The sequence below is a fragment of the Gasterosteus aculeatus genome, chromosome 20, assembly GCF_964276395.1.
Source record: "Gasterosteus aculeatus chromosome 20, fGasAcu3.hap1.1, whole genome shotgun sequence".
NCBI classification, from domain to species: domain Eukaryota; kingdom Metazoa; phylum Chordata; class Actinopteri; order Perciformes; family Gasterosteidae; genus Gasterosteus; species Gasterosteus aculeatus.
Window position 1 is genome coordinate 6,071,775 of NC_135707.1, and position 13,479 is coordinate 6,085,253.

Sequence of the window (13,479 nt, forward strand, 5' to 3'; positions counted from 1 at the left end):
TAAGGGGTCGTATAAAGTATGAGGGTGGTTCAGGTCACTTGCAGTATATGCACACAAATTTGAAGGGAAAAAACGCAATTTGTTGCAATGGCTGTAATGTCGGTTTTAGAAATAATAGGAACTTTTCGGTATCAACAGGTGCACAAATATCACAGCAATATTGATATCATGACGAAGTTTTTTCACATAATTTGACTTTTTTCCTCCAACGTTTTCGACCGAATGTATTTTTACTCTTCTTTTTTTTTATGACATTCTTTCTCCAACTATATATATTTTTTTTTTAGCATGACATTGTCCAACAAATTGTATTTGGACATTTCTTGACCAAATAGTTTGACTCTATTTCATGACATTTTTGCACCTTATATATTTTAGACTTTTGCTGACATTTTCAATAGGGCAGTAACAATATATTACTATTATATATTCTATGACCACGAAGGCACTGCGACTTACTACTGTTCGACATCCCATGACCTGGATGACTGAGGGTATGTTCACATAATGAGTCACAAAGCCTCCCAGCAGTCTTATATTGATCCCTGTGGAGATTAAAATACCATAAAGTATTACAGTCGCTGTAAACCTACCACAGAGTACCAAGTAAACGTTAATATTTGTAGCAAATATACACCGTAGTTGACACTGCGGGTAATGAACCCCATTTTGTAGTCAATACTAAGCATCCAGGGTTCACGTCTCTCCACAGGAAGTCCCCACGAGAGTATTCATGTTCCGTTGGGCGGAACCTGCTCTTCCCTCTTGAGGGCTTTATCGGCCCGACCGGCCTCTTTACGGCTCTCTCTGAATGGGGCGATGGCGTAATAATTTCTCTACGGTGACACGTCGACAGCGTGAGAGCGAGCGAGCGAGAGGACAGGCAGCAGGTTCACATGGCACAGTGGAAGTGGGACGAGGGAGAGGCTGAAAGAGGGCAGGCAGATGGGTGACACGGACTGGGTGAAAGGACAGCTGGCAACAGCCACACAGGACCAGGAGGACAGCAACATTTTAAAGGGAAACCTCGGCGCCTCTACAGCGGTATGTTTTCAGCTGGACGCGCGACAACAGGGACACACACACAGCTCTGAATTTGAAGACAATGCAGGTGTCTGTTGCCGAGGACAGTAGGTGAGGCAGAGGAGGTCTAAATCATGTTGTTTGTCCCAAATGCTGACAGAGACAGCTGGTAGATGGTGTGTGTGTGTGTGTTGACAGTATTAACTTGCGACAAGTCAACACCCACACGCTTTCTTTGAATAATTATAAAGTCCTCTTTTATTTTTTGCTTAAAACCTTGCAAGCATTACAGCACAATCACACCAGATATTCAAGCATTGACACACTGAAAGAACAATAGCAAGAGTAGCTGAATAGAGTGAGATTAAATACAGCAAAGCAATTTACTGTGCATCGATATGGAGACTTACATAAAGCGGTACAACAGCGGAGCAATAATGTGCTCTCTTCAGACGGAGAAAAAAGGAAAGTTCCTACTTTTCACAGAAGCATCTTGACTCACGTTGTTGGAACCTACAGTCGCTGTAATGTCACTTAACATCCTCAATCTCATTATCAAACTCCACACCCGCGGTTTAAAATGATTTTCAAACGGCAAGTTTTTCTGAACTGTATACAACAGTTTTTAGACACAGCGAAGCATTAATGAATCAAACCAACCTTGAATGGAACATTCCCAATTGAGCTTTTGCTTCTTAAAACCCTCCTCTCCCTCCAACTTAATCATAATACCCAGTAAGGCACACTTCAATATGATCAATGTAATCAAAATAGAATGTTTTTCCTCATGTACAGATATTTAGATTTAATTTCCAATAGTTTAAAGAGTGCTGATTGTGTTTTAATATGAAGCATTATCCCGACGATGTCAGTAGCTATGCAACATACATATTCAAATTTACATGAATACATTCAGAAAAGCACTTCTCTAACATTTCTACATTGAGAAAATCAACCTGTAAGAAAAACAATAAAATTCTCTTGTTGGAAAGACGTTCAGACTTCGTGTATTCCGCAAACCAAATTAGCAGGCACTGAAACATCTGCAAAAAAGGAGGAAAAGAAAACATATTTAAATAATTATTTCTGTGTGAATCTGAGTTTTGACAACCTTGAAAATCTCATTTAATTTGGCCATAGAATTCGTGAGGATACCTATTTTTTTAGGCTTGGGGAGATTCAGGTTGTTCATTATCGTCACAAACTCGTCCAGGCTCTTGGTCAGGCGGGGGTTGAAGGTGCGCTCCTCACCGACCGTCGATACGGTCCGACCTGACACACAAAGACAAGACCAACAGGTCATCTGGGCTCCGAATGAGTCTCACTTAGCGATCCAAAGGGAAACACTTGGTAAAGGCACTGAAACTACACGTGGTGCTGGCGGATGTGACAGAATGTGAAGAATTGATAAGACTTTAAATACTTATTTGCAGATATACTCTGATACAGTATAGCAACTTTTATCACATATCAACAACAACAAAAAAATAAAATCAGTGTGCATCAAATATGATTTGTGATTGATGATTGTTTTTAATTATCAAAGTAGAAACATTAAAATAAGGATTTGGTGGATTTACATACTTGAGTACAACATTAAGGTTCATTCATTTTACTTGAGTACTTGAATTGAATGCCACTTTATTATATATATGTATCGTATAAATAACACAAAACAAACTCTTATATTCTGATAGGTAAAGCTCCATAGCAGTGCTGTGTCGTTAAATGTATCTTAACTTTTACCAGCTGCAACATTAAAAGTGATTAAGATGACATGCTTCAATACTTTTAATCAAATTGCATACGTTATACTGCAATGGGCCCTTCAGCATGATAAGTAGTTGCACTTTGTTCATTTGCACAACGACTCTTGTAACAACACGCATCACGTCAGCGTGCGAAACAGCTTTTTAGCACCATGCTGGCGCTTAGAATCGGTCTACTTAGTTTTTACAAGCGGTGACTCTATTAGATGTTACGCAAACATTCAGACGTGTGTGTTTCTGCTGAACCAACCTGTGTAGTCGTGTGCCGGGTAGATGAGGCACTGATCAGGCAGAGTGAAGATCTTCTCATGGACGGACTTGTAGAGCCTCTCTGGAGAGCCTGAATTACAGAGACAGGATTTATTTAAAGATTACACCAATTCCAAAAGAAAAGCGACACAACATCGCCCTCTGGTGTTCCTCCTGCATTCAATCCTTTAAAAAGGCGCCTGCGTACCCTGCTGGAAGTCTGTCCTGCCACAGCCTCTGATGAGCAGAGCGTCCCCAGTAAACGCCATGCTCTGATCCCCCGACACCAGCGCCACACACCCGTCCGTGTGTCCCGGTGTCTCTCTCACCGCCACATGCTACGGGGGAGAAGAGACGGAGATCAACTCGCGCCATCTGACAACGATTCCATTCAAGCCATTGACCCGTCGCCAAGTCCTGCCCCTCACAAGCAAAGCGTGTCTCTGACCGCTGGACAAAGCAACAGTGTGGGGCGGGGCTTAGCAAAGGTTTGCTTTAGAGGGCTACACATGGTACAGTAGGATCCACAATACAATGTAGAATGTATTATATGATATATATATGTATTACAAAATACTTAATTAACCAACAGTAGAATAATGCAAACATCACTTATTTTATAAAGGTTTCTAAAATGAGGGCCGTATGGATTGATCGCGTGGAATGGGATGAGTCGCATGTCCTTATTACATGTTTTCCGAAGGAGATCTTGTCTCCCTCTGACAGGAGGATGTCTGCAGAGGCGCCGCTGAATTTGGAGATGGCACTTCTCAGACCAGCCAATCTCTTCTTCATCAGCCCGGTGCTCGTGATGTGGTCAGCATGGCAGTGGGTGTTCACTGCCAGAAAAATAACATTTCTTTAACGGTTTTTTCCCCCAAATGGCTTGGCAATAAATCTATATTATCAAATATTGTTGTGATGAAATGCGAGCACATGTGTCTTCATGTTACATGTAATCCTGCATACATTTCACATTTACTGACAAACATGATACAAATGATTCTCATGATGTCTCACATGTTTTGCATATGTCATGTGTTGTAAATGAACAAAAGAGAGGTTTCTATCAGACGATGACAACAGATGTTTAAAAGATAGTTGACACTATCGGACGGTAGAATAGCCTCAACTCCAACCACAGCAGGTTAATCAATATACCTGCCACTTTCAGATTGAGCCCCAGTTCATGTATAAGCTTCAGGTCCCTGTCAATCGTCTCCAGGACGGGGTCGATGAGGATGGCCTCCTTGGTCTCCGTGTCGGCCAGCAGGTAGGTGTAGGTGCTGCTCTCCGACTCAAAGAGCTGGGGGAGGGGAAAAAAAGCATAACAGGTATGACACAGCAATAAGTTACAAAAGCTTTGGGCGGGTGATGGTGCACGTACTACACGCCGTCCTGATAGTGTGTGTGAGAGACAGAGAGATCGCTCAAGCATTAAACATGACGTTTTACGAGGGGGAACTACTTGTTATCAACGCCAAATGTGTGTTTTCTGGTTGGAAAGCCAGCAATGGTAGTTTTACTCAATTATTTGGTTTTATGGCCAGAGGAGAGGATACATAATAGCATACATGGTACATGTTACATGTAATGACCCATTTGAGGACCACTTGGGCTCACTGTCCCACGTCGAAGTGTCCCTGAGTAAGACACCTAACCCCTAAATTGCTCCCCGGGTAAACATGTAAAAAGCCACGGGTTAGAAATGCAATGTAATGAAAGTCGCTTTGGATAAAAGCGTCAGCTAAATGACCTGTAATGTAATGTACCGGTAACTATATTTCACTCAAGTTCCTCTTACTGCAGCTTCTGTACATGAAAACAAAGCTAGTTTTGCCATATACATGTAGATTAGGTTGATCTGTATCACAAGCGAGTAAGTGGACCATGGTCTGAGGCACCTTCGTCCACTGCTTCATCCAAAAGTCAACTAAAAACCACTCAGAAATAGCGGTCATCGGCACAAGAACTCGGGCAGCATAGTCGAGCTAACGTGTAGCTAGCTCCACTTAGCTCCCCCTCTGACGTCACTCACCGACAGAAGCTAACGTTAAAAACACACACGCGTCGACCGGAGAAGAAGCGTCGCACCTGTCTGAAGAGCAGTCCTTCGGTGCGCGACATCGCGGAGCAGTACGACCGGCAGGTCGCTCGCAGCGGGCCAACGTCAGCACTCGCGGCGGGACGCAGGCGTCTGTCCTGGGCCAAGCCCCCGGCGGCGGCTCGCAGGCGGAGCGTGAGAGACAGAGCCCGTTGGACAGGCTTCACCGGGCGAATCACAGAGCACATTCCGGCTCCTCTTTTTTAGATACCGATCTGACCTTGAGTCTAAGGAGTCCGCAAGGCTGCCGATATAAGACTACGAGACTGCGACGGTGCTCCCGACCTTATTGCCCGCGATAATGTCGATAGCTGAAGGGTTCAGAGCGGAAGTGCCGCGCGGAGACGCTGGTTGCTCTTCTCACACAAACAGCTGCACTTAAAGCTCCGGAGACTGTTGTCATGGACCGAAGGTGTGTGTGTGTGGACCACCGGCACGCGCTCAGACGTGCGCGTTCACGTCTCTCGCACGTTTTGCAGCGCGCACCAATGCAGCAGGAGACCGTTTGATCACCTGTTTGTGCTCATTTGGCCGCAAGTTAATTAACAGGTTTTTCAAACATGGTGAATCATTTAAATTTTAATATTTTTAATGTGTGAGCGTGTTGGTGTAAGTGGCGTGTATGCGTTTTAAACTGCTGACTTTTTTTAATGTAAAGTATATTGGACGATCCTCACATATTTGGTTGGATTTGTTCATGAGCGTCACTTTCACTTTTGTCACTTCCTGTTCGCTAGTGCACTTTATTTTTTATTTTTTAACTTTAACTTTATTTGTTTATTTTAAACTAACCCATAGCCTTATTCTACCAACCCAAACTATTAGCATTTTATTTTATTTTATCACTTACCAACCGCCAAGTCAAATTCCTTGTATGTCTGACATGTTTTGGCAATAAATGTTTCCTGATTCCTGGAACCTAAAGACCTCTTTATTGAAATTGGCCTGGAGGCTGCTATAAATGAAGCCCCACTAAGCACAACGAAAATCAGACTATTGACTTGATTAACCCTTTTATGTTCAGTCAATGCTGGACTCAGTTTGTCTGTTAGCCTCAATAGAATCATCTAGGAATAGAGAGACATATGTTTATCTTAACTGAAGTGTTTTCAAGGATCCCTTCATTATAAATATATGGGTACTATTATCGTAACAATAAAATAATATTATTTTATGGTTGCATAAAACACAAGCAGATACAGTTCATCCAATTCTTTATTGCCAATTGTCTTGAGTTATATCGGTCAGGTTAGCGTGAGGTGTCGGTAATGGCTGTTGTGATCTCCAACCCTCCCGGTTTGTCCTGCAGCAGGAATAAAACAAGTGAAAATGACACCATTACTTGAAAAATATAGTGGTGTGTGTCCGAAAAGGAAATGTGTTAATAAATGTGTATCTGGCAATGCATAACACACACAATTACAATCTGCATCCCCTCATTGCTTCATGCATCCCGCATGCCTCACAGAGCCACTGCTCTTTACTGCCCCTCCGGTTATGATTGATTCAACACTCCTGTTTAAAATGTAACCCGAGTTGAACGTTGGATATCATAAAGGAGGTGCAGTGCGTTCAATATGATATAACATTGACATAATATAATGTTTGTTGCTGTAATCTACATCAGTCGCTCTATCTGAACTTTATGGTTGAAAAAATAATATGGCCCAGATAAAACTAAACTGCAAAGTCATTGAACACACTTGCGATCATCACACGTCCACACAGTGAAAGACACCTCCATCTGTCCTCTAACCCAGGGGACGAGCTGGGTCACTCTGCTGTAGACGCCCGGTTTGTTGGGCCTTCCGCAGCCCTCTCCCCAGCTCACCACGCCGGCCAGCTTCCAGTCCCCCCCGGCCGTCTCACACACCAGGGGTCCACCGCTGTCCCCCTTGGAACAAGACAGACTCATTGATGAAACATTACACACCCACACCTCTCGGGCTTTTTTTTGTTGTATATGTGTGCACCTGGCAGGTGTCCACGCCGCCGTCCATGGTGCCGGCGCAAATCATCCGAGGGGTCAGGTACACGCCGTAGACGCTCGGGTCGGAGCAGGCGGTTTGAGCTATCACCTTGACCTGAGCCTGCCGCAGCTCGTCTGGCACAAAGCCTGAAGAGTGAGGACAACGGAGTGGGTGAATCGGAGAGAGGTTTAGAAAAATTAATTTGACTTGACTGCAGCCAACGGGCTGAACAGCGCGGCCATAAACCGAGCAGCTGCTTCAGCCCTCGTGGATATTTAAAGAGAATTATCTCATAATTTTGGCTGTGCAGTTATTGTCTACCGTTTAGCGGAGAGAACAATAATAACTTGAAGGTCAGTGGGCGTAATGCAATGAGCTATGGCTTTCATTTGAGGGTAATGAGTGCAATCATTTTTACATCCCAGTTTGGGACCGAGGGAGTGGAATCAGTCGAGGACTTGATGGTGGGATTGCATCATGACAGAGGAAGAGGAGAAAGGGCTTGAGTCAGTGTAACACACCTCCTTCTTGAGTGTATCCCCAGCCGGTGATCCAACAGGCCGCTCCGGGAGGAAAGGACTCGCTCGCACTGGGCAGACAGACCGGTCCTGCACCGCCTGCTAACAGCACAGAGCCATGAGAACAGGACATTATCTTTAATTGTAAGCAGAGCAACCCAGAACATGAAGGTTATCATATGACAGTGGTGATACCCCTATTTCACCACTCTATTTATTTGACTTGTTAGACAAGCAAAGCCATGTGAAAAGTTTTAACCAGGACGCTAGTAAAGATAAGTAAATATCAAAACACTGCAAAATAGGAGCAATAAGAATATCCACCATTTGGATTTTGTTGTTTCTTGCTTTAGTGAAGGGAGAGTTTGCACCAAGAAATATGTTATATGGTACTATTATTCATTATTAATGCTCCTGTCACCTCCCAGGTCCATGGCGGTGACGGTGCGCAGCAGGCCCACGTCGTAGTCGTTGTTGTAGCTGTCGTAGCGAGGGTGGTGGAGGATCTGCAGCCCTCTGTAGCGTTTCCCCGAGGAGCTGTCGGCGATGCTGACCGTGTCCACCACCACCAGCCAGTCGGCTGGCGCCATGTTGTTCCTGAGGGGGGGGGCAGCGGCGAGACGCAGACGTTTGTTGCTCTGAGCTCGAATCGAGTGGATCAATCTGCGGTGATCGGTGCCTGTCTTCTTGCTTTGAGGGGTTATTATCACATGAGACGACACCAAACAAACACAAACTATACACACCCACACAAACGCTTCTGTCCTGCAGGTGTTGAGCCCAAAAAACTGGATGTAAAGTAACTTACACACTGGTGCACATCTGCTTTAAAAGTGAACTACACTGGAAAAAGTAAACTTTACTTGGAGGAGTCAACAATCATAAATTTTTTCCTTCAGCACCTTGAATAAGATGCTTTTAGTTTGAAGTGGTCCTCGAAATGTTAATATGCACCGACTGCCCAAAACACTTGCTCAACGCTAGCAAAGAGCCCCTGCATCGACTTAACCGTCAAGTTGAATGTAATCGTTTTGGCACGTCAGCCCTCCCTGCTGAGGGGGGCCGATGTGCAGGCAGGGTCACTCTGAGCCTCCCCGTCTTTCTCACTTCCGTTCCCCCCCACGTCCACCTCTTACTGAGCAAAGCAGTGAGCCGCAGTGACGACCCAGCGAGGGGAGACGATGGCGCCGCCACACAAGTGTTTCCCTCTCCACTGCATGCTGACCTGCCAGACCCACTTGTCCCTGACGGCCAACGTGCCCCCGACGATACGTCGGCCATCACTGAGCAGAGCTGGGCAGGCTGCAAGTGTGACATGAATAAGAAGGGAATGCAAAACCACTGGTGAGAATTACCTATGTATATATCAGTCAACACAGATGGTTGAATTCAGCAAAAGTGTATTAGTTTAATTCAGTGTACTGGTAATGGTGATATTGGACCAAAACCCTTTGCATGATGAGGCCTCTGGCCATGTCTGCCACACAGCAGATGGATGTATTGTGTGATAATGTTCTACTGGAGACAGAGAAGCAGAGAGTAAAGGCCACAGGCCTCAACCAGCGTGATTACCTGCAGTGATGAGGTCGGTCTGGTTCACTGGATTCTTGGTCAGAACGGACTGGGTTGGCGCACTGCAGTTCCCCTTCGCTCCACAGAGAGGAGGCGAACCTCCAAACTTGTGGGGGAATACCAGGAACTTCACTGATTTCAAGAGATAAGGGAAAAAAAAACCTCACGATGAACACAGTTCATTTTGAGTATTTTGAATAATTGAACTGCAGAATCGTCAAAGAAGACACATCATCAAAACCCCCCGGTAACAGATTCCCTGTTCAAAACTATGGCCAATTCTTTAAAGAAGGACATACATGTATTATAACTTCTCAGTTTTGCTGATTAATCATTTGAATGCTTGAAGGAGGACCCGTTGCCTGCTAAAGGAATGTCTGAAGCCCGTTGATTGTCTGTGTGAGTCACAGCGGGTTACCGAGGAGAGCCGAGGTGATGACCAGCGTCATGATGACGATGAAGAACACAGTCAGCAGCAGCTCACGGGATGAACAGGCCCGAGGCCCCGAGTCTGCAAAGAAACAAAGAAATACTTGTACAATCTGTACAAACAATGTCGGTTTTGTTAGAGGTATTAGTTAACGTAATGAAACGCAAAAAAATAACAAGCTGTTTACAGGACAAAAATGAGTATTGTGTGTTTTGTGTAAATATCTACATGTAGACATGGCAACATAGCAACATGGTACATGGCCACCATTATTTCAGAGTTAACCTATAAGTATTAAGGCAGTAACTTTTCCGGTCATATAGCCTAACGTCAAAAGCATATCATTTCATACTTTGAGTTATTTTATGTTATTTTAATCAATACGTTTTTAAATATATTTGATTATTAAACAACAGTGTCTGTTGAGCCGATTTGTGGCCAGTTGTGTGCACCAGGTTTTAAAGTTATTTCTCTGAAAGCCTTCCATTTATGGACCAGACAGCTAAACAATGAAGTGAAACTCCCTATTTCACTATTTACTGTATAACTCGTTCACGCAGCAAATCCCCTGGTGTAAACGTCTTGAACACGCCTTCACATTGCAATGTGAAATAGCATATCTATATGGATATATATATCCATATGGTATATACAGAGAGAGAGGATGTATTCTTAACACAAAGGCGCTATGGAAGTCATTTAAAAAAACGGGAGGCTGGCTCGAGCACTGAGAGGCGAGCTGCTGTTGGAAAGCTTCTCCTGAAGGAACTGAGGACACAGCACATCCATAATTTGAGGTAAAGCAACAACTGCATTCGGTGCCTCGTAGGTATAAGAAAATAAAAAATGTTGGAATTGGTTTTATGCTTCACTGATTGCCACCCGAGGCGGACTAAGTGGTGAAATGTGCAACCTCAGACTGTTTCTTTGATAAGAGCCCGGTGGCAGCATTCTGCAGCGGGAGGGCGACCGACAGTGATGCTAAATGTAAAGGTGAGTCAATCCTGAACCCCTGGGATGACATTTATGATTTTTTCGCCCGAGAGCTCTCTTCCCGTGTAAATTTGATGCTCCATGCTGTGACATATTATACACTTTGAATATAAAACAACCTTCACTAAGCAAAAAAATAAGAAGCGTGACTGCCGGGTTTATCCTGCACTCTCTCCTGAGGCAGAAACGAATGACAATGAGACAAAAGCCTTTCATTTTATTTTATAATTCTCTCCAAATTGTGAATAGATCAACAGATTGGATTAGTGCAGAGTTTGAAGGGGGAAAAAGACACTAAGAACTGCTTAGCATGCTGCATGGCAGGCTGCTTTAGTCGGCTAAGTGGTGCTAATTTGCATTTAAAAAGTAAAATTGCAAGACGATGTTGTGCCATCCGTCCACAGCCTTGCCAAAAGCTACCCGCCTGGATCATTACTTATCATTACGTAGCCCTAACTGTCAAAACGGTGTACACGGCCTTAGTTTAAACCATTTAATATGACTCATGACACACCTGAGGGAGATATGTAATGTTGTGGGCTGAAGGATAAACCTGTGGGAGACGATCATCGTGTGATTTAAGCCGATGGAGTGTGGCGCCAGAAATCCACTGCCGTGAGTCCGTTAAAGAAATACCCTTCAATGATCTCAAAGGTCGTTGGATGAAATAGGATGCGCACCAGCCCTCTGTCACGTTGCTCAGGTTAATACTGAGGCTATAAAACAACTTCCTCGGCCCTCCGTCCTGTCCAAGAGCTGATAAGAAGCCACGTTGGGGAGGGAGAGGCAGAGGAGTCAGGAGCATGTGGATGGCTCTGTTGTTGTGTGACAACAATGGCTCAAAGCTGCTTTCCAAAGGGGCGACTGAAAAATAGCTTAGATCAAGAAATCAAACAGGCAATCCCAGAAGTGAAAGGACAGCACACAATGGAAACAATCCCGTAAAGACAGCAGCGATGATTCATCTTTGAGGACAAATACAGGAGAGGTACTTGGAGGGCGGTGTGAAGCCGGGGATTCTGTATCAATGGCATCTCGACAGGAGATGAAGCGGCCCTGCAACACATCTGAAGGACCGACAAGGCTTAGAAGATGATGAAATCTTCAGCCAAGTCTTTGCTGTTCAATATTGGGATTATAAAAGATATGGCACCTTATATGTGAGCACTTGTGAAGACAAAAGTATACCCGCTAGTCTCACAAAGGGACTTTACCTTCTCTAAATTCTGATCTCTTTATTATTTAAGCTCTTGTTTAAAGATCAAGACACATTAAATCGTTCATCCACAGGGATATGCCCTCATCAGATTTACAGAGGTGCAGAGATCAGTAATGGGACAGTTTGGTCAGCCTGTTGGACCTTTGACCCCGGATAAGTGGAGGAAAATGGATGCATGGTAAATTGCTGCATTGTGTTTTTGTTTCCGTGACAAACACTTGTCTTATTTTAATCTCATCAGTTTTATGAGAAGGATTTTAAATTATACAAACATGCCTGCAGAAAACTGTGGAGATGGATGTAAACAACGATGAGACTAAACGTCCAGGTTCCGCCACCTCTTTGATACTTTGATACTTTGATTAGTGTTGCTTACTCAGTGTGCCTTCTGGGACACAACCGAAAGCGTGTGGAGAAATGTCCACATCATTTGAAAACAGCCGCCTTCCACAACCCATACCTTGCTCTTCATCCGTTTTGGGTACGATGCAGATTACCGATCCCTCTTCCAGGGCGCCTCCATCTGCCGGTTTATTCTGCTGAACGTTCTGGGGATTATCAGCCCGGGGAGGTGGCGCAGGCAGCGTGTTTTGATCTTCTCCCTCTCTGGTACCAGAGGGAGAAGAGGAAGTTCCTGAAAGTTGAGGCTCCGTTGTTGCCTCACGAGAAGATGGAGGCCCTGTATGTACGTGTCCATTTGCTGAGAGTTTGTGTTGAGGAATGAGTGCGATGACTGTGGAAGGGACCAGAGACGAGACACTCAATACTTCGTGACTGGTCGGAGTTTGAAAAGATGTCCAGAGCTCAAGGGACGCGGGGACGGAACTAGCAACAACAGAGGCGCTGGTGCCGCCCGCCCGGACCTGGGAATCACTACCGGTAGCTGCCATGACATGCAAAAACTGTTCAACGTTCATGTTGTTTGTTTTGAGAGTTTATAGCTGGTGAGGTCCAGCTAGCAGCATATGTGTGCTGGTCTGATCTACTCGATATGAGACACGGAGGGACTCCTTGAAACCTCAGCTGAGTCCTGCAAAATAAATAAGAGCAACAAAAACAACAAAACAATGCTTGCAATCATGTTTCTGTGAATAACTTTAAGATATTGTGCTGTTATTCTTATGTATTATAAATAAAACGTTTTTTGTTTTTTTAACTATATTGTTTTCAAAATTATGACTCAGGATAAAATTATTTTCCCATGAGATGTAGATAACTTTCAAATAATGCTTTTTTTTTGCTTTTTTTAATCAAATATGAATTATTAATCTGCAGGTAAATAAAGAAAAATTATTTTCCTCATGAATTACATTACTTTTTTCATGCTACCAAAAGGCCTAAAAATGTACACTATGAAGAGTCCTGTCATTAAAGCAGCATGTCCTCCGCCGATTGTTTTCCGCATGGAAGGACGTCTGTGTTGGCATACATTGTTTGTTCACCACACTACACCGTTCTGTCTCATTACATCAGCGCCCTCTAAACCTCAAAAGCTCTCACCTGAATGTCAGCCGCTTTGTTTGTGTGCGTGGGATTATTCATCAGAGCGCCCTCTTTATCAAAGCATCTTTGCACCCCGGCGGGGAGAGTAAATGCATCACAGCCGGTCAGTGACTACACGACGAAGGCGCT

At 44.2% G+C, this 13,479-nt stretch overlaps 2 protein-coding genes across 3 annotated transcripts; both read right to left on the minus strand.

The window, feature by feature from the left end:
- Positions 1 to 1,253: 1,253 nt before the first annotated feature.
- On the minus strand, positions 1,254 to 6,059 carry ethe1 (ETHE1 persulfide dioxygenase). The gene is made up of 7 exons (XM_040164747.2): positions 5,136 to 6,059; positions 4,203 to 4,347; positions 3,732 to 3,880; positions 3,250 to 3,379; positions 3,043 to 3,132; positions 2,179 to 2,295; positions 1,254 to 2,066 (listed from the first exon to the last, which is right to left on the minus strand). Exons 1-7 carry the CDS (start codon positions 5,331 to 5,333, stop codon positions 2,020 to 2,022), a joined length of 876 nt encoding a protein of 291 aa, XP_040020681.2. The 5' UTR covers positions 5,334 to 6,059; the 3' UTR covers positions 1,254 to 2,019.
- Positions 6,060 to 6,345: 286 nt separating this feature from the next.
- LOC120810298 (transmembrane protease serine 11D) lies at positions 6,346 to 12,874 on the minus strand. Of its 2 annotated transcripts, none has more exons than XM_040164733.2 (9): positions 12,308 to 12,874; positions 9,624 to 9,716; positions 9,206 to 9,337; positions 8,770 to 8,935; positions 8,055 to 8,230; positions 7,637 to 7,732; positions 7,119 to 7,261; positions 6,884 to 7,039; positions 6,346 to 6,448 (listed from the first exon to the last, which is right to left on the minus strand). In XM_040164733.2, exons 1-9 carry the CDS (start codon positions 12,762 to 12,764, stop codon positions 6,395 to 6,397), a joined length of 1,473 nt encoding a protein of 490 aa, XP_040020667.2. In that variant the 5' UTR covers positions 12,765 to 12,874; the 3' UTR covers positions 6,346 to 6,394. The 2 variants fall into 2 exon arrangements, with proteins under 2 accessions (XP_040020667.2, XP_040020666.2); XM_040164732.2 differs by having other exon boundaries at positions 7,637 to 7,735.
- Positions 12,875 to 13,479: the final 605 nt, after the last annotated feature.